The sequence below is a fragment of the Lathyrus oleraceus genome, chromosome 7, assembly GCF_024323335.1.
Source record: "Lathyrus oleraceus cultivar Zhongwan6 chromosome 7, CAAS_Psat_ZW6_1.0, whole genome shotgun sequence".
Classification (NCBI taxonomy): Eukaryota; Viridiplantae; Streptophyta; class Magnoliopsida; order Fabales; family Fabaceae; genus Lathyrus; species Lathyrus oleraceus.
Window position 1 is genome coordinate 42,073,385 of NC_066585.1, and position 21,794 is coordinate 42,095,178.

The window sequence follows — 21,794 nt, forward strand, 5'->3', positions numbered from 1 at the left end:
GAGTCAAATGTTGCTCATGCTAACCTTATTGCATCTCTAATTCTCAAGACCAGAGATTCAGGTTCAACAGGCTGTACTGGCACCTTCGAACAACATTCCCGCTCCGAACGCAAATATTTTATCAAGAATTTGGACAAGACAATTGATTCCAAGGCTTTGTATGACACTTTTTCTACTGTTGGACATATTCTGTTTTGCAAAATGGCTACCGTTGGTTCTGGCCAGTCTAAAGGTTTTGGCTTTGGCCAATTTGAGAATGTTGAACCTGCAAAGAATGAAATTGATAAGTTAAACGGAATGCTGATCAATGATAAACGGTTACACGATCTCACGTCGATGCCGGTTTAATTCCTGAACCAACATTGTGCTTACAGACCTCAGTTAAAACTCAACGCGGCGCAATATCATCCTACAATAACAGTTCAGTTTCAAACTACCAAACACGTTAAATCTTAGAATATAAGAAGGAAGTAAATAGCATGGTAATCTCAATCAAACCATCAGGTTATCGGGATTTGCGAGAATATTTTGGGAAGATGTTAGTGTTTTAATCCAAACTGAAACCAAACAGGGCCATGTTATCAGTAATAAGGAGAAGAGAAACAAACACTTTTCACTTGAATGTTGGTGAAATGACAGTAACCCTTAAAGATGTCGCGCTCTTGCTTGGGCTGGCAATTGACGGGGAACCTGTAATAAGCCTGACATATACCTCATGCAGTTCCGCTTGTGAAAAGCATCTTGGCCGAGCACTGAATCAGGTTACACAAATGGTAGGATGGTGAAGCTAAGTTAGTTTAAGGAGTTTCTTTTCTTGATGTCATGATAAATGCTCCAATTGAAGTGATCGAGCAACACACCCGTGTTTATTTTGTAGGTAGCACCATACTCTCCACAACTATAGGGAATAAGGTCTCTGTAATGTATTTGCCGTTGTTTGAGAATTTTGTTAGATGTGGACAATATGCTTGGGGCTCAGCGGTTTTTCCATTCTTGTATAGAACACTAGGAAATGCATCATTAAGAACTCAGAGCACCATTAGTGGTTGTTTAACACTATTGCAATGTTGGAGTTACTTTCACCTAAATGTTGGACAAACAAAGCTCAATCTCGATATGATGATGCATGATCGATTTCCCTTTGTGCTTAGATGGAAAGGAGAGCATAAGACGTGAATCATTTTTGTCTCTAGGAATTGCACCTGTCTCTGGTGGAAGAATCCCTGTTGGAATTACTTTTCCCCTGTCTTCGTTGATGCTTGTGTCACATGGCCTAAACTTGAATTTCACATACATATGTTGTTCGTCTTCAAACCACATTGAGCCTGCAATAGTTTGAGTAGTAATGCAATTTGGCATATGAATCAGAATGTCTAAGGGAACTCCATACTGCTTCACGAACATGTGGAGCACCCTTTACCAGTTCTTCCCTTGCAGCAAGTCCACACAGAAGCCAGCTTGCAAAATCAGAAGAGTGTTCGAGCATAAACGCATTTCTTGTTTTTAGTATTAAGAATAATACATCAGCAAAATAATAGCACAATCACAAAGGTCATTACCAAAACAAGATAAGATCCAAGTCAAGCTGTTGAAAACAAGGAACCGAAAAATGTTTGAAACACTCAAGGACATTTGGTAAAAATGAATGTTTTGCACAACGGTAAAAATAGAATCTCCACCACGACATGCGAATGTTTTACAGCTAACACTCAATAGAAGCTCAAGGCAAGACCACGCATTGCGAGCAGACACTACAGACGAAAGACGTACCTGTCACAAGATGGTCCCCACAAAAACTTGAGGCAAAAGGAATCCTTCTCTAACGGATAATGCCAGCTCATGATGGTACCAAACACAGGACCACACACCTGCGCATAGAAGAGAAAAGGTTGAGCATTCAAAACGATGCTAAAAAAATCAGATAGGGAAATAAAAGAAAAACCCCATTTTCTTCGACAAGAAGAGGCGAAAATGGAGAAACCCCAAGGGAATCCGCGAACAACTCAGAGGATAAACCAGAGCATAAGTTGGAAGAAGATTGAGGCAAAGCATTACCTACACTTTCATTGATCAATCCAGCTGCAACTGGTTAGTTCCACCTTTGATCTATCTTTCATCTTTGATGTAGCTTCATGAACGTTTGCCTTGCATATTCGTGTTGTTACCATGGCTGTTGAATTTCGTTGTTGTTCACAAAATAAAAATTAATTTTGAGCGAGAAGGTATATTTTTTCGGAAACAGGAAATGTGAAGGTCATTTGTGGATTTTGAAGTTCGCTCCTTTATTTATTTTTTCCAACTGATACATTGTTTTGTTTTAAATGGTATGAGAAAGTGGGATCGATATATGTGAGACTTACAGAACCCAATACTGCCTTTTCTTGTTCTTCAGACATTTATTGTCTATTAATGCACTGTCTCTTCCATGTTCCCATATCCATTAATTAGCTGTTAATTGTCTTTTGCTTAAACCAATACAGCCATGCGGCTAGGTTACAACGGCCTTTGGTTTTCCTTTAGTTCCTTTTTTTATTTTATTTATTCATTGGGCCGAGGGATTTGAAACGAACCCTCTATTCCAAGCCCAGGTTAACCGCAACCACCCATATCGGGTTTGGGTTTTGTTTGGGCTAAGATCCCAGTTTCCATTCGCATACCATTAGTTGTTCGATTTTGGCAAGTGATGTTTCATGGCTGAGTGGTTGAAACGGCAACTTGCTTCCCACATATCTTGGGTTCGAAACCAACATGTTCCACTTCCTAATTTTTGAGCATGATTTCTTCCCTTTTCCATTTTTCATTATTTTGTTTCTTATATTTTTTTAGATTTATTGAAGGATTGCATAATCACTCATTATTTTGTGCAACTCACTTGCTAAATATTTTAATGTTCATTTTTTTATATTATTTATTTCTAATCCCTTCATGTTTTATTATTCTCATTCTCGTGACACTCGTTGATTTTTTATGTTTGTCCCTGATTTATTTTTCATGAATTAGACATTGATTTTTAATCTATAGATTCAACAATTCCCGAGTTGTTATTCCATGATTGTTTTATTGATATATTGATAGTATTTCGCCGCATTTTGATTAATCACATATGACATTTCGATTGTTGTCAATATGTGCAAACCGGCTTTGAGCACATTATTTAGGTTTTGTGTGTCCCTCGACTACCATCCATCTTGCATGTCTTTGCGTTATGTGACCTTGATTCACATCTTCGCATCCCAATTTTAATCTGTGCACGTCCCGATTTTACTCCTTTTGATTTAATTATCTTGTAAATCTAACTTTGTGTTGTTGCTTTCTTCACATTGATTGCTCTTGGGCCTTCTTACAATGAGACCGTCCTCTCGCACCTAAACTCATGCATTGTTTGTTCGTGATTGGGCCCGATTTAATTATTTCATTATCTTGAAACCCCATTCGGCAAAATGTACCCCCACTCCCATGGCAAAATGATCCAACGTCAAGCCATTTTCATAATAAAAACTCAAAAAAAAAAACTTAATTCATATTTAAGACCTTTTCAATAAAGATGGAAATGGAACGTGGCGGATACCACGCACTCTTGAGACTAGGATTCGAGATGAATATCTCTCATATCTTAGCTCTCACCATCATCCAAAATTGTCAATACGGTTTCGTCAAACCCTTTCTCAATCAAATTCAAAAACACTTAATTCTTATTAAATACTTTTGCAAATAAGATGGAAATGGACTGTGGTGGATACTATGTGTTCCTCAGACTAGGATTCAAGATGGATATCTCGCCCATCCAAGTTCTCGCCATTACTCAAAACACATTCAAACTAATCAAACTCTTTTCTCGCCGTCGTGCGATTGACCCTTAAGCCCTTTCTCAAACGAAAGGTACTTTGTTTCAAGACGATGCAAAGCAATGTTTCTCCACCTGTTTTTGGTAGTCCAACAATGTTTTCGTCGATTAACACAAAGTACCTTTCGCTAAAATCGACCAACAAAGAAACATTTTTCGACCCAGAACTACGTAAGCCTTGAGTTCTCTATTGAGATACGTAGGAGCGGGATTTGTAAATCTTGTCAGGCCCACTAATAAAAGAACTTAGGTTTAGTCCTTTGTCGAAAATCCAAAAACATTCTCCTCTCTTATATTCTTTCTTTCCCACCTAACAACTTCAGAAGCCTAACATTTCAAACTAACACTAATGCGCACAACTAAACTAACGGTTCCCGTTGAGTAAAACGGACGTGAAGGGTGTTAATACCTTCCCCTTGTGTAATCGACTCCCGAACCCTGATTTGGTTGCGATGACCATAATCATTGTCGTTCTTTCTTGGGTTTTATCGATATTTCCCCTTTCCTTTTTAGGAATAAATAAAGTTCGATGGCGACTCTGTTCAGTCCATCATTGCGAGCGTGCGATTGCGTTTCGCTAGGTCGTGTCTCTCATTTTTTTCCGAGGTACGACATTGAGTATAAGTTATGATTATGTTGTAAATATTGTAAATAAATTATGAATATGTTGCTACTATTTCTGATGATTATAATGCGTCATGATAAATCGGATTCTTTCCATTCAACGAATTCGGAAACTTTATGCCGATATGCCGCCAAATTTTAATAAATTGATGGAACATTTCACCGTGTTTCGATCCACATACGACACTCCAATTCTGTTGTCGCTATGTACAAACCGATTTATGAGCACATTGTCATCGATTTAATTCAATCAATTATATCAACATCATTACTTAATTCTTTTTCTTTTAATTATAACAAATTAATTATTAAATTTTGTCCAATTAGTTAATTACCATTAATTAATTTTAATTAACTTGATTATTTAATTTTAATTAAATAATTTTGATAATTAATCTTAATTAATTTAATTAATAGATTCAATCAAACATTAATAAATTAATTTTGATAATTACAAATTGATCAATTTCTTTCACCATCACCATTTCGCATCATTTCTAAATCAAAACCCATTCAATCTCACTCATGAGCGAAAACCTTGGTCCAATACCAAGCATTTTCGTCTAAACCCAATTGATTCTTTCAAATCACTTTTCCAAATTAAAATTCCTAAAGACTTTTTTTATATAATCTAAATTTAGGATGGGAGGCGTTCGCCTCATCATCTCGCGAATGATTGAACGATTGACGCCCGCCACATTGCTCAATTTCTCATCATGTAATTTAAACACTAATCGTAAATGTTCAAATCATTTCTCTTAAATTAATAAAAAATTCTAAAACCTTTTAATTCTAAATTTCGGATAATAAAAGGATGGGTGACGTTCGCCTCACTATCTCTCGATTATTCGAATAATTGGCGTACGCCATATTGATCGATTTCTCGACTTCTGATCAAAATCTTAATCGTACAAAATTCAAATTATTTTCCCAAAATTAATATAACATCTAAGAGCATTTTTATAAATCAAATCTCGGATGAAAAGGATCGGAGGCGTTCGCCTCACCATCACTCGAATAATTGATCGGTTGGCGCTTGCCATATTGCTTGATTTTCTTTTGACTTCCGATTAAAATACCTTAGATAAATTTGGATAAGGGAATAGGTGGCGCACACCTCATTATTCCTAGAATAAGCAAGTGGGAGGCGCACGCCTCACTACCGCGTATATTCAAAGTCCACAAACAAACTTTCAGTAACAATTCAAACGAAAAAGGGAGTAGAAGGCGCTCGTCTTGTTATTTCTCAGAAGAATTGGACAACACCATATTTCTCAATATTTTGTCGTTCTTCAAAAATATCTCAAGCATATCAAAACTAATTTCTCGCCCCGTGCGATCGAAACCAATTCAAACAAAACATCAAACACATCAATTCAACTTGTCACTCCCGCATGACCAAAACTTTTTCAAAAAGAACACTGTTAATCCTTTCTAATGCGCACAACAAACTAGTGCTTAAGCCTCCGCCGAGAGTAGACAAGCCAGCGTTTAGCCTTTAGAACGCGACCTACAGAGTGTTTCATTAAAAAAACACCAACCAAATTGTAGTCCCCGAACTACGAATGCTCTGATTTCCTTATTGCACCATAAGGATACGTAGGCAGGAGATTGTTGTATCTTCGCGAGCACACTGTTGGTTCTATGTGTTGGCAGCAATTATGGTAAAACCTAGAATGTTCACAAGTTGTCACAAGTGTTGTCTTGACATAAGATAACATGTACCTGCAGGATGTTTAAAATGTGATTATGCAGGATTTTACTGAGATGTCAGACCCGATGTCATGACATCTGTATACAGAACATTCAGTCTGAATGTTATGTATTATGTGATTGCGTTTTTAATGTTAATCTATGTATGATTGATGAGATGATTGAACGCGCTATCAATCAGTAATTACAACTATATTTACTTATTTTCCAAAGAGATATAATCATCTGTCATGAGAATATTTGAATGGAAAATAGTTTTAGGGTTTTATGATGTCCAAGCCCAGCCAATTGCTTCTATATAAAGGACATGGAAAACCTGGTTTTATACACAAGAAATAACGAACGAAATATTGAGAGAGAATAAGAGTTTTAATCTTGTGTGGTCGTGTGAATTATAAGCCATTCAATTCATCCATAGATGATTGAATTGGTCTGAATTTTGAGTTATAATTTGTCCACTCTAAGCTTTTAAGCATGAGTGTGTGTTTACTTGATTAAAGCTTTTAAGTAAGATCAAGTATGTGTCTTTGAAGAGTGTCTTCTTTTCATTGTAATTCTTGTTTTATATCACTGTTGTGATTGAGGGGGAGTGAGTAGGATCTCATATCTTAGAGTTCTTAGGTAGACGTCACACGGGTAGAGATTAGGTGAAAAGACTGTAACTTGAAGTTGTTTACTGAGAGTCTTTGAACTAATTCTGTTTAGTGGATTTCCTTCCTGGCTTGGTAGCCTCCAGACGTAGGTGAGTTTGCACCGAACTGGGTTAACAATTGCTTGTGTCTCTTGCATTACTGTTCTTTATCTTTTATCCTGTTTATATTGTTCAGATATTAGTGGCGTGACATTACCTTCGACATCTCATATCTGATACCAGAATTTCAATTGGTATCAGCGTAGTCATCCTGCTCTGGCTCTGGGTGAGATCTAGGGACGTTACTTTCTGGTACTATGGATAGAGACGGAGGATCTGTTCACAGACCACCTATTCTGGATGGATCCGACTATGACTACTGGAAACCTCGAATGGTAGTCTTTCTAAAATCTTTGGATGATAAGGCTTGGAAGGTTGTTTTAACAGGCTGGGAACATCCAGTTATTACTAAGGAAGGAGAGGCTACAACTAATAAGAAGGCTGAGGAACAATGGACCAAGGAGGAGGATGATCTAGCCCTTGGGAACTCTAAAGCATTGAATGCTATATTCAATGGAGTAGATAAGAACATCTTTAGACTGGTTATGAGGTGGCTAAAGATGCTTGGAACATTCTGAAAACCACTCATGAAGGCACCTCTAGAGTGAAGATGTCTAGACTGCAGCTGCTCACTACCAAGTTTGAAAATTTAAGGATGAAAGAAGATGAAAATATTCATGAATTTCATATGAATATCCTTGAAATTGCTAATGCCTCAGGAGCCCTGGGTGAGAAGATGTCAGATGAAAAACTAGTAAGGAAAATACTCAGGTCACTTCCTAAGAGATTTTCCATGAAAGTGGCAGCCATAGAAGAGTCTCAAGACATTTCCAATATGAGAGTTGATGAGCTAATTGGATCCCTCCAAACATTTGAGATGGGAATGTGTGATGGATATGAAAAGAAAGTTAAAAGCATAGCCTTCATGTCAAACACTGAGGAGAAAGAGGAGGAAAGTGGTCAAGATATTGATGAAGATCTGGCAAATGATGTAGCATTACTGGGAAGACAGTTCAACAGACTTCTGAAAAAGATGGATGTAAGGTCTAAGGCTAATGTCAAGAACATCTCATCTGACATCAGTAAATCCAATAATGCTGGAAGAAGAACAAGATCAGATGAAAAGCCCAAAGAAGGAAAAGGATTTTAGTGCCATGAATGTGATGGGTATGGACACATTAGAACTGAATGTGGAACCTACCTCAAGAAACAGAAGAAGAGTCTTACTGCTACTTGGTCTGATGAAAGTGAAACAGAAGAGTCTGCAAATCTTATGACTGCCTTGACTGGAAGATGGGGTTCTGATGAAGACTCAAGTGATGATGAAGTGACCTTTGATGAGTTAGCCACTACCTACAGAAAGCTGTGTCACAGAAGTGAAGAAGTGTGTCAACAAGTTGAAAGTCAGAAGAAAGTGATAGCACAACTAGAGAATGAGAAGGCAGAACATTTGGAAACCATCTCTAAGTTAAAAACTGAAACAGTATTCTTGAATTCTAAACTGGACGAGATGACAAAGTATGTCAAAATGCTAAACAATGGAACTGACACCTTAGACAAAATTCTCCAGACAGGACAAATGGCAGTAGACAAGTCTGGCATTGGGCTCAATGAATCTAAACCTGAGTGCAGTCACACTGGTAGCAAACCTAAATCCAAACCTGAGTTCAGTCACACTGGTAGCAAACCAGAGATGTCACATCATATGTCACAACATTATAAAGGAAGACAACAGAAAGGGAAACATCAAAGATGGAGATGTTATTACTGTGGAAATTTTGGCCACATAAAACCATTCTGCTATAAGTTGTATGGCTATCCTAGTCCTTCTCATCATCAACCTAGACCTAAACATCACATACTTGTCAACAGAAAACAATGGGTTCCTAGGACTGGTGTTACAAACCTGATAGATCACACTTCCTTCAGAGTTTCAGCCAAAGAAGACTGGTATTTTGACAGTGGGTGCTCCAGACACATGTCTGGAAACAAAAACCTGCTAACTGGCCTTCATCCTCATGCCACCAGCTATGTAACCTTTGGTGATGGAGTAAAGGGTGAAATCAAGGGAATTGGTAAGCTTAACTTCCTTGGAGTTTCTAATCTTGACAATGTCCTACTTGTTAAGGGACTGACTGCAAACCTAATAAGCATCACTCAACTATGTGACCAAGGTCTAACTGTAAACTTCACAAAAACTGAATGTCTGATTACTAATAAAGAAAATGAAGTGATCATGAAAGGGGTTAGGTCTAAGGACAACTACTATATGTGGAGTTCTCAAGAAACTGGTTATTCATCAATGTGTACTCTAGCTAAAGAAGAAGAAGTGAAGATATGGCATCAAAGATTGGGCCATTTGCATCTTAAAGGTATGAAGAGGATTATATCTGTTGAAGCTGTTAGAGGAATTCCCAACTTGAAGATTGATGAAGGAAGAGTTTGTGGAGAATGCCAGATTGGAAAACAGACAAAGATGTCACATCAGAAGCTCAGACATGACACCACTTCCAAAGTGCTGGAACTTCTCCATATGGATTTGATGGGACCCATGCAGGTGGAAAGTCTTGGTGGGAAGAAGTATGCTTATGTAGTAGTGGATGACTTCTCCAGATACACCTAGGTCAATTTTATAAGAGAAAAATCTGATGTATTTGAAGTCTTCAAAGATCTTTGTCTAAGACTCCAAAGAGAAAAAGAAAGTCAAGTTATCAAAATCAGAAGTGATCATGGGAAGGAATTTGAGAATAACAAATTTGCTGAATTCTGTGCATCAGAAGGAATTAGTCATGAGTTCTTATCTCCCATTACTCCCCAGCAAAATGGTGTGGTAGAAAGGAAAAATAGAACTCTCCAAGAATCAGCCAGAGCTATGATTCATGCCAAGAAATTGCCCTACCACATCTAGGATGAAGCTATGAACACAGCCTGTTATGTTCACAACAGAGTAACCTTGAAGAAAGGAACTCATACTACCTTATATGAAGTCTGGAAAGGGAGAACACCTATAGTCAAATACTTCCATGTGTTTGATAGTAAATGTTATATCTTGACTGATCGTGAACAAAGAAGGAAGATGGATCCCAAGAGTGATGAAGGAATATTTCTGGGCTACCCAACAAACAGTAGAGCATATAGAGTCTTTAATTCCATAACAAAAGTAATGATGGAATCTATCAATGTTGTGGTTGATGATTAGCAGACTGATGTCACAGACGATATTGAGACATCCCTAAACGATCCCCCAGCTGATTTCACAGACAAAAATAATGAGAGTGAACCTCCTCAAGTTGAACCTGAAGCTGACAAAATCAACAAGGGACCCTCCATCAGAATTCTGAAGGATCATCCCAAAGATCTCATTATAGGAGACCCAAATAAAGGGGTCACAACTAGATCAAGGGAAGTGATCTTACATGGTTGTTTTGTGTCTAAGATTGAGCCTAGGAATGTCAAGGAAGCCTTGACTGATGAGTTCTGGATCAATGCCATGCAAGAAGAGTTAGGCCAATTCAAGAGAAATGAAGTATGGGAACTGGTTCCAAGACCTGAAGGAATAAATGTCATTGGAACAAAGTGGGTGTACAAGAATAAATCTGATGAACAAGGGGTGGTTACTAAAAATAAAGCAAGATTAGTAGCACAAGGATACACTCAAGTTGAAGGAGTTGATTTTGATGAAACATTTGCCCTTGTAGCTCTCCTTGAGTCCATTAGACTATTGCTTGGAGTGGCATGTATCCTGAAGTTTAAACTGTTCCAAATGGATGTAAAAAGTGCCTTCTTGAATGGATACTTAAATGAGGAAGTATATGTTGAACAACCTAAAGGATTCACAGATCCAAATCTTCCAAAGCATGTGTACAAGTTGAGAAAAGCCCTCTATGGTTTGAAACAAGCTCTTAGGGCTTGGTATGATAGACTCACAATGTTCCTCACTAACAATGGATACAGGAAGGGAGGTATTGACAAGACCCTATTTGTTAAGAATGAAGGAGGAAAACTCATGGTGGCTCAAATATATGTGGATGATATTGTGTTTGGTGGGATGTCAGATCAGATGGTCAATCATTTTGTTAAACAAATGCAGTCTGAATTTGAGATGAGCCTTGTTGGAGAGCTGACCTATTTTCTTGGGCTACAAGTCAAACAGATGGAAGATTCTATCTTTCTATCTCAAAGCAAATATGCCAAAAACATTGTCAAGAAGTTTGGCATGGAGAATGCAAGTCATAAAAGGACACCTGCTCCTACACATCTGGAAGTCTCCAAAGATGAAAATGGTGCTAGTGTAGATCAAAGTCTATACAGAAGCATGATAGAAAGTCTGTTATATCTCACAGCAAGCAGACCTGGCATTGCTTTTGCTATAGGTGTTTGTGCTAGATATCAAGCTGAACCAAAAGTCAGTCACATAAACCAAGTGAAGAGGATACTGAAATATGTCAATGGCACCAGTGACTATGGGATGTTGTATACTCATGGTTCTGGATCTATGCTGATTGGATACTGTGTTGCTGACTGGGCTGGAAGTGCTGATGATAGGAAAAGCACATCAGGAGAATGTTTCTTCTTAGGGAACAACTTAATATCATGTTTTAGTAAGAAACAAAATTGTGTGTCCCTATCCACTGCTGAAGCTGAATACATAGCAGCTGGGAGTAGTTGCTCTCAACTGGTTTGGATGAAACAAATGTTGACTGAATACAATGTCACACAAGATGTCATGACATTGTACTGTGACAACCTGAGTGCTATAAATATTTATAAGAATCCTATTCAGCACAGCAGGACAAAACACATTGATATTCGTCATCACTTTATTAGAGAACTAGTCGAAGAGAAAATCATAGCCCTGGAGCATGTTACTACTGAAATGCAATTAGTTGACATATTTACAAAGGCTTTGGATGCTAATCAATTTGAATGTTTAAGAGGGAAATTAGGGATTTGTATCCATGAGAATTTATAGCAATTAATTTGGAGTGGAAAAGGTAATAAAAATATTGTCTGCCCACTTAAAAGAAAGTGCCCCATTTATGGTAAATCATTACCTAGTTTTGGAACTACCGTCTATAGCATTTTCACACGTAACCTCAGCTCAACCACTTCCATCTTCCTCAAACTTTATCGACCATCTCTACTAGGGCAACAAAAATTCTTTCACAAGCTCAACAAGATGTCACAACATCCTTCATCTTCTAGTTCTAAAAACACCAAACCTGTGCACAAAGCAAGAACACCATCCATGGATTTTCTTCATGAGGACATTTTGGAAGTGATTCCCCTATCAGTCATCCCAAGCGACGCTCCTGGTCCATCTTCCACTGCTGGACATACTCAAGGTAACAGTTCTGATAACCCTACCTCTAAAGATGACATGCATCATATTGATCGTGTCATTAGAAACCTTGTCACGAGGATCCTAAATGAAGGACACTTTGTAAAGGGTGTTTCCACTCCCCTATGTAGAAGAGACCCTTCTCCTGAGGTTGGACCTCACAATGAGAAAGATGATGATTCATCTAGGTCTGAGAAAGATATTGTTGCAGAAGGACTGTGTTCTTTAGAGAAAACCTTGCCTAGTAAGAAAGTTGTAGATGCTTCTCAGTCTAAGAAGCATGACTCTAGTAAGAAGGTGATTGACTTGGAAGAAGAAAGCTCAGATGATGAAGATGACAACTTGCTTCATCACTTGAAGCCAAGTGTTGCAAAGAGAATGAAGACCAGAAAGGGGAGGTCTGTGGCTGAGATGATGACAGCCAAAACTAGTAAGAAGGCTACTGATGTAGGCCCTTCAAAGTCATGGAGTAAAGTGGAGGTAAAGAAGAGAAAGGTAAGAGAAAGTTCTGATTCAGAGGAAGATGTTGAAGACGATGTCCCAGACATCTCTCCTGTCAAAAGGTCAAATGTTAGAAAACCCCCTGCTAAGGTTGTTGCTGTACATTTGGATAACATTTCCTTCCATCTGGAAGATGGTGCAGCCAAGTGGAAATTTGTAATCCAAAGGAGAGTGGTTGTGGAAAGAGAACTGGGAAAGGATGCTATGGAAGTTAAGGAGGTTATGGACCTGATCAAGTCTTCTGGTTTAATGAAAACAGTTAGTGGGTTATCTCAATGTTTTGAAGGTCTTGTTAAAGAGTTTGTGGTGAACATTCTTGAGGACATTGCTGACAAAAACAACAAAGAGTTTTGTAAGGTGTTTGTTAGAGGAAATTGTGTGAAGTTCTCTCCAACTGTGATCAATAAGTTCCTAGGAAGAGGAACAGAAGGTGTTGTTGAACTAGAGGCCACAGACAATGAGGTCTGTAGGAAAATAACTGTTGGTCAGGTCAAGGAGTGGCCAAGCAAAAAGCATCTCTCTGTTGGAAAATTAACTATGAAATATGCTACCTTGCATAAGATAGGGTCAGCAAACTGGGTACCAACAAACCACATCTCTACAATCTCTAATGCTCTTGGAAGGATCATATTTTCTATTGGAACCAAGCTTAATTTTGATTATGGAAGGTTCATGTTTGAACAAATTGTCAAACATGCTTCCACAAATGCAATGAAGTTGCCCATAGCTTTTCCCTCAATAATTTGTGGGATAATCCTAAGCCAGCAACCTGGAATACTGAGCACAAGTGATATCCCTAGTAGAAGAAAACCTCCATTGTCAGTTCATTATAAATTATTTAAAGGCAGTCATGTCAATGACATTGTCATGACATCTGCTATGAAGAAGCCAGCCTCTCAAGGTGGTCTGATTGCTGAACTGAAAGAGACCTGTAAGGAATTGGAGACTGGGATAAGGGTGGCTAAAGCTAGGAAAGAAGCTCTAGAGGTTCTCATTAATAGCTTGGAGCGAGGAGATATGGATAATGTTGGTCAAGCCAAGGAAATAGATGCCCACACCTCAAGTGAGAGGTCTGAATCTCAAGATAAATCAAGTGGTAGTTCTGGATCTGAAGCTGATGAAGATGCTAGCTCCTCTGACTGAGTGGTGGTGAAGGTGGTTCCCCTGTTATAATGATGTGTTGTTCTGGATGCTTTGATGCTTGATGTTTGATGTTTGATGTTTGATGTTTTTTTGGGCAGCCTTGTTTTGATGCCTTGATGTAATTTTTGGGTTCTCTTTGTGATTTCTCTGGATTTCTTTTTATCTTAGCTTATATAGCTGTGTATAATTATGGTTCTGTAACACCTGACAATATGTTTTAACATTCTATATGTTTTAACATTCTATGTGACATTCTCTGTTGGACTAATAGACGTTTATTTTGTCTCATTGGTCTCTTTGGTCTACTTTGACTAAAAAAAGGGAGAAGTATGTGGGGAGAGCCGCAGTTAATATGTGCTGAAGTAGCTAGGCTATAAATAGTTGACAGTTGCAGCAGTTAATATGTAGAGAGTTGAAGTTAATATATGCTAAAGTAGCTAGGCTATAAATAGATGACAGCTGATGTTGAACGGAATGATGTTCTGTGTTATATAGGTGATGTTGAAGGAGATGTTTGTGTTGAACAGACTTAGGGGGAGAAGAAGCACATATGTGTTTAATGTGTGTTTATTAGTTGCTATTATAGCTAGTAAATGTGTGGTTTATTACTTCTGTTGCTGCTTAACTGCTGATTTGTTTTTGTACTCTTGTGAACAAATGGACTGATGTATGTTTTAGCCAAAATTTGCCAAAAGGGGAGTGTAGCGGTGTACTCGTCGCTATATGATTTATCGATTAAACCATAAGCAAAGCATACAATGAAATTTTGAGTCGCCACCGCACTTTTATTTATCCAAAGGATTGACTAAAAAGCGAACAAAAGCCTAAGAAGTTTTACACGTAGAAAACTAATAAAAAGATCAGAGAGTCTGGGTAAGGGGTAAATTACGCAATGGGAAGGTGTTAGGCACCCACTACGTCCTAGGTACTCCTAGGGAGCCCTTTTCACACTTGTTGTATAAAATTGTTATTTGTTATGACATAAGTATTGTGCAAACATGATTGGGATGATGAGAAAAGAATGTACAATTTTATTGGGTTTGAACGGATGAACCCGCTGCCTACGTACCTTCCATCAAAGGTAAGGATCAAAACGCCGTAGTTCGGCTAAAAAATTTCCAAAAGTTGGTGGATTCAATTTTAAACAATAGCACTGAGGCTTTTCATTATCAATGGGAGAACACTCGACCAAGACCAACATCCACCATGCGAGGATAGCTTCGACGTACTAGAGGGGTTAACCCTGTTTTCAGTACGGAAGTCTTACTGTCGACTCACTAAAGATAAGGTGAGGTTTACATCAACCACAATGATAATTGAAACCTATGGCTAATGCATGAAAAGATTAACAATGGACAAAGCCAAAACAAGTGAATGGGTGAAGTTAATTGATTGTGATTATGAAAATGAAGTCAAAGTATGATTAAGATTAATTCAAAAGAAGTGTTATGAAATGGAGTTTGGAAAAAAAGTCAAGGACTTGGGTCCAGGTTTTTAGTTAAAAAGCATGAAGATGTTTGCACAACACTTATGTCAAGTTTGAAAAGTAATGTGTGAAAAGGTTTAGGACATAATGGGGATGAATGGATGAAGATGGATTGTAAAACTTCTTAGAAGGTTCACTTCTTGAGATCATATAGGAGATGATTCAAGTGTGTCCTTTGGAATGGAAAATGAGTAATAACAAACAAACAAAGAAGAAAACCAAAAAAGCGGATACCAGATGCCAATCACTGGGCTTATACCAATCTCCTAAAACAGAACTGGATATCAGAGGCCACTCAATGGTCTTACACTAATCTCCTCAAACAAAGAAATAAAAGGCGGATACCGGATACCAATAGATGGATTTACACCAGTCTCCTAAAACAGAACTGGATATCAGAGGCCACTCTATGGACTTACACTAATCTCCTCAAACAAAGAAATAAAAGGCGGATACCGGATACCAATAGATGGATTTACACCAATCTCCTAAAACAGAACTGGATATCAGAGGCCACTCTATGGACTTACACTAATCTCCTCAAAAGAAAACAAGAATGAAATATGGAAATCAACTGCCAATCTATCTGGACTTAGGTTAACTCCACATATGATCATAGGAAAACCAATGCCACATTACAGGGACTTACAATGGATCCTCACATACAAGAACAAAAGCAACATATGATCATAGGAAAGCAAATGCCAACTTACAGGGACTTATAATTGCAACCTCACATAAACAAAGAAAAGCAAAATATGGATGTCAAATGCCAATCTGTCTGGGCTTACTCTAACATACACAGTATGATCCTAGGAAAACAAATGCCAACTTGCAGGGACTTACAATTGTATCCTCACATACTAACAAACAATGCAACAAGCAAAGATAAGATGACTGGCCAAGGTGATGGTCTTATACTCACTTCCATATCATAGGAGCAATGGCCAATGGATGGTCTTACAATTGTCCTCAATGGGTAAACAACAATGATAATGTCACACAGACAAATGAGATGATCATGCACTAATGGGCAATTAATGATGATAAATGCATAAAGCATACAAGCAAACATGTGTATATGAGATAAACAATCAATCCAATGAAGTCAATCAGCACACACTATAACCATACAATGAGGCTCACACAAAGGGTTAGGCACTAAGGCCAACTGGAATAGGGTCAAAAGTTGCTCTTAACCTTGCCATTGAGAGGCTAAGGTGAAGCAGATGAAAGGATATGAGGGGTGTGCCTCATTGCTCTTATCCCTGATCAGGGAGAGCATTTGAATATCAGAAAGTGTGGGAGCTCAGAAAGATGGAGCTCTTTCCACATATTATTGACTCGATAGATCTTGGGTTTTGATCTCAATGCTACAACCATGTAATGGGAGCAAGGAGAAGACTCACAGAATAGTAGGAGATAGGTTGCTTATCTCTTTGATCTACCAATTGCCTTATTTGAAGGACTTTTCCTGCTTGGGACAAATATAAACACACACAAGCATTGCCTCTTAAGGAGGACTTCAGACAGTTGCCTGGCCAAGTAACAGGCCCGGTCTTCCAGACTACATGAAGAAAAGGGATTTATACCTCAATGCAAATTGCTATAAAAGCAAAGCAAAGCAAGTTCAAAGAACTAAGCAACTAATGGTACCTGAAATAGTCAAACAAATCAGTACACAATTCAAGAGTTCAAGCAAAAGGAAGTAAGAATGAACAGTTAAATCAACAGACAAATGTGCAAAAGCACAAGACCCAAATCATATGAGTCAAGTCACCTACAAAACAAAGGTTAGCTCATGATAAACAGATAAACCCAATCAACTTGCAAAAGCACAAGACCCAAATCATATGAGTCAAGTCACCTACAAAACAAAGGTTAGCTCATGATAAACAGATAAACCCAATCAACTTGCAAAAGTTTCTTTGAAGCATTTGTTGCTCAACCTGAAACAATGAACTCAAACATAAGCCAGGAGACCCCTAGGACAAGCCTAGGGTCAAAAATGAATGAGAAAGTCAAAACAGCAAGCCATAGTCAACCAAAATCAAGTTTAAACATTTAAGAAGCAAACTCAATTGGTCCCACATTCATATCATTCATCATCATGATTTCATAAGCAAAAGAAGTCAAAGCATGGCAAATGAAGGCTCATAAAAGTCAACAGCAAGACTTAGCTCAACACCAAACATAAACAATTCCAAAAATTACCAAATAATTCATGCTCAATCACAATCCATAACATGACATGCATATAAAATTTCAGCTCAATTGGATCATGGGAAGATGGTCAATAAAAATCAGAAAGTCAAAGCAAGTTTAAGCATGCTCAAAGAAGTCAACCAAACATGTATCAACTTCAAAAAATCATAAGTCAGTGATAACAAATGATAAATGGATGGGATCAACACCATGGCAAAGCTTAGGATGTCTAGTAATCACATGTAAAATTTCAAGTTCGTCCAATAAAGTATGAGAATTTCACAAATGGAATGGCAAGATGTGTCACACAAAGTCAACATTTGACTAGACAAGGGAGAAAAATCTCAAACAATTAGGAAATGGCATAATTAATTCCAAGAAAAATCACAAGTAAACTAGACATATAAGAGAAGGTTCATGCAAAATTTCACATCAATTGGAGGTCAGGAAGCATGTCAACAAAAATCATGAAATTGCATATCATTGGTGTGACACAAATTGTCACACCCTACTTCAAAAATTCATAACTCAGCAACCAAATAAGATAAATTCAAGAACTCTACATCAAAATAACCATGGATGAATGTAGATTAAGCACAAAAATTTCAGGGTCATTGGATATATCCTCATCATTTCACAATTGAATTGGCAAAGGGTACAAAATATGCATACATGAGCAAAACCCTAATACCATTTAAAATTCGACCAACCAAAAATTCAGCAAAAATTATGATAAAATACTAGACATCAAGATGAACACAATGCTGAAATTTTCATGAATTTTGGATTAACAATGAATGAGTTGTGATTTTTGTAAGATGATGAATCAAATTGAAATAAATCTTAAACAAAAAAAAAGAAATACCACATGATTATTTAAACAAAACATGGCACGGTGGCAATATCGTAATTCTGGGCACAAATAAATGAAACGGTGAGTATCGATGGTGATGTGGCATGCTGGGACAGGCAGCATGGCTATGGAACAGTAACAGGGCAAGTATGCAATACGTGAAAACAAGAAAATCTGGGAAAATTAGGGTTTGCTATACAGCAACAGTAACACTCTTCATCATCTCCAACAATCGTGGAATTAACAGGTGCCCAGAAATGGAAGTTAAACATGGCATTCGAATCAACAAACATCCAGCATGCATATTCCAAACATCATTTGCATTGAATCCAACTAGTTAACACGAATCGAGCAACAATCATCATGAACAACAAATTTCAATTCCAAATATTTCACTCAATACTCAACCATTTCAAATGATACAAAGTTCAATGGAATCAGCATCAAAAGATCTATCAGAAACATCTCATGATTTTTGAAATAGAGAGGGTCGAAAACTTACTTGGATTTGAAGAAAAGAGTGAACCAGTTGTTATTTTGGAGATGTAGGCTCAAACAGATGAAGATTATGGTTGATATTGATGGATACTTGAAGAAGCTTAGCTCGAACAACTCAAATCCAACTTGGATCAACACTTGCCATGGCTGAAGCTTGAAGAAAAACAGAACACGAGATGAACTTCCAGCTGGGGTTTGATGCTACAAATTGCTTCCAAATGATGGCCAGGTGATGGATCAACCAATGTGGCTCGTGGTTCTTTGGAGTTTTTGAGCAGAAATTGTAAAATGTGAAAATGGTGTTCTTGAGAGAAGAGGGTTTTCCGTCTGTTTGTGAGGCTGCCGCTAGGGTTTAATGTGCAGAAAATGAGGTTTTATACTTCTGTTTTAACTTGGTTAATGAAGTGCTAAACATGCTTATCTTAAATGAAGCCATTTTGCCAATTGCTAATTTTGAACCAATATGCACATGGAGGTGTGGTCTGCCCGAGTTTGGGCCTTGGACAAGCTTCAAATATCATCCCAAAACAATTCCAATTGGCTACAAGTGTTAAAAATGACTAAATCAAAAAGTCAATTTTTCAACATACTTGAATTTAATTAAGGAAAGTCCAAAAATGCCATTTTGCATGGTGTGGTTTTGATGAATGATGAATGCATTTTTGGAAAGAGGGGAACAAATAGAGCTTGTAGGAAAAAACCCCACCAAAATTGGCCAAATGGTTCATGAGATATGGCCTTTTGAAGTTCACAAAATTTTGAAATTGAATTGATCATATCTTGCCAACCATACATGGGAATTGAGAGTTCTTGGACTTTTTGGAAATGGGAGAACAAGATATTCAACTTTCATGTTGGGCAAAAATTCATTTGAAGCTTGTATCATGATGCAAGTTTAAGATCAAGAAGTTTCCATTTTTGGCAAATTCCAATTACAGGTCAACTTTCTATTTTTGGAAATTTCTTGTCTGACTTTATTTTCTTCACTGTGGATGCTTGACATGATATATGAAGCTTATATAAGCATGAATGAGACCTCTCAGACCAAATCCCATCACCAAATCCTTGATTAAATGGACAGTTGACCAAGTTTGACTTTCTAGGGTTTTGCCTGACTGAAGCACCTTCTGATGAATTCCAAACCCTAATTCCTTGATATCTTGATTCCAAATGATGTCACAACATATATGAACCCTTGATGATTGATCATGGTGCCCAAATTCTGCAAGAATGGCCACCATCCACTGCAATGCCTGATCTTGACTGATTTTGACCTAATTGGCTGATGACTGCTTCAGCTGCAAGTAACATGGTTAGATGACAATATTTTTGTACTTTTTAGTTAGTAAACATATGAAAAGCAAAGATGTACAAAAGCAAGTCATGCTTGGTGATCAAGAATCACACTCACAAGGCAACCTACCCACTAGGAGGGAAACTAGGGCATGCAATGATCCTTGAGGCCATGATATGATATGATATGGGCCATGAGGGGTCCTAGGGCCAAAATTGGGGTCTTACAGATGCCCCTATTTAAGGTCATTCTAGCCGGAGAAGTGAAGTTTAGAAATCTTCATCTCGACGCGGTAGAATGGGCTTAAATAACAGTAATGAGACAAATTTTGGTCCCTAAGAGACCTCATGATGCAAATGTATGTATGCAAAAGACACAAATTCTGTGGGGAATATGATTCACACAGAAGAAAAGACGATCCATCGGAGTAATGCACTCACCAGGAACAGAGACTCTGACAAGACTCTAGTTGGGGATAAACAAAACTGACACAGCGTGAACAAGACACGACTCTGATTAGGAAATGAAATCTGACTGGAGACCTCACTGGGGAGTGAAGGACTCACACTGGGGAAAAGAAAATTCCAAAGGAAAATAAATCCTTTGGAGAGACACAAGCTGACTCCTGGGGAGAAGCAGCAAGAACACTTCACTGAGGAAGCACCAAAGAAAATGAGGTGTTACCGGGTATAAGGGTAACAAACTCAGGAAGGAACACCAAGGATACCGGGTTGTAGGTATGTAACAGGTGACCGACCAAAGACGTGAATTGGTGTGTGTTCCAAAACACTCATCATCCTGAAGAGAGCGAAAGCAAACTTGTTTATAGGATGGATATTTGATTCTGTAAAGAATGCAAATCTTACTCAGTTGGGGAAACAAACAAAGTGTTCGACAAAAGAGTGCATGAGATATATTATCTATAGCCGTCGAAACGTAGATAATATACTCGCATGGAAAATTATCCTGAACCGGGTTGTAGGTTGTTTATAGGATAAGATCCGAAGACGTGAATTGGTTTGTGTTCCAAAACACTCATCATCCTGAAGAAAGCTAGAACAGCAGACTTGTTTATAGGATGGATATTAAATTCCACAAGGAATATGAACCTTACTCTGCGGAGAAAACAATCAAAAGATTGACCCAAGAGTGAACGAGATATAATATCCATTACCGGCAGACCGTGGATAGTATACTCAAAAAGGAAGATTATCCTGAACCGGGTTGTAGGTTGTTTATAGGATAAAATCCGAAAACGTGAATTGGTTTGTGTTCCAAAACACTCATCACCCTGAAGAGAGCGAAAGCAAACTTGTTTATAGGATGGACATTCGATTCCACAAGGAATACGAATCTTACTCGACTGGGGAAGATCAACAAAGGACTCCAACCAAAGAGCGCATGAGACATATTATTCATTACCGGCAGACCGTGAATAATATACTCGAAAGGAAAAGACACTAGAGATACCGAAGTATATAATAGGTGACTAACCAAAGACGTGAATTGTTATATATGCCAAAACACTCATCATCCGAAAGGAGGGCTTGAAAAAAAAAAGCAAATCGACTTACAGGATGGGCATTCGAATCCACAACGGG

General features: G+C 38.0%; 1 protein-coding gene across 1 annotated transcript in view; it reads right to left on the minus strand.

Moving 5' to 3' along the window:
• Positions 1 to 388: 388 nt before the first annotated feature.
• LOC127101920 (sugar transporter ERD6-like 6) overlaps positions 389 to 21,794 on the minus strand; it is a 44,242-nt gene continuing 22,836 nt past the window's right edge. The window contains exons 7-9 of the mRNA XM_051039346.1: positions 1,203 to 1,325; positions 499 to 557; positions 389 to 409 (exon numbers count right to left, since the gene is read on the minus strand). Of these exons, the coding sequence (XP_050895303.1) occupies positions 389 to 409; positions 499 to 557; positions 1,203 to 1,325 (203 nt within the window). The remainder of the gene's footprint in view (positions 410 to 498; positions 558 to 1,202; positions 1,326 to 21,794) is intronic.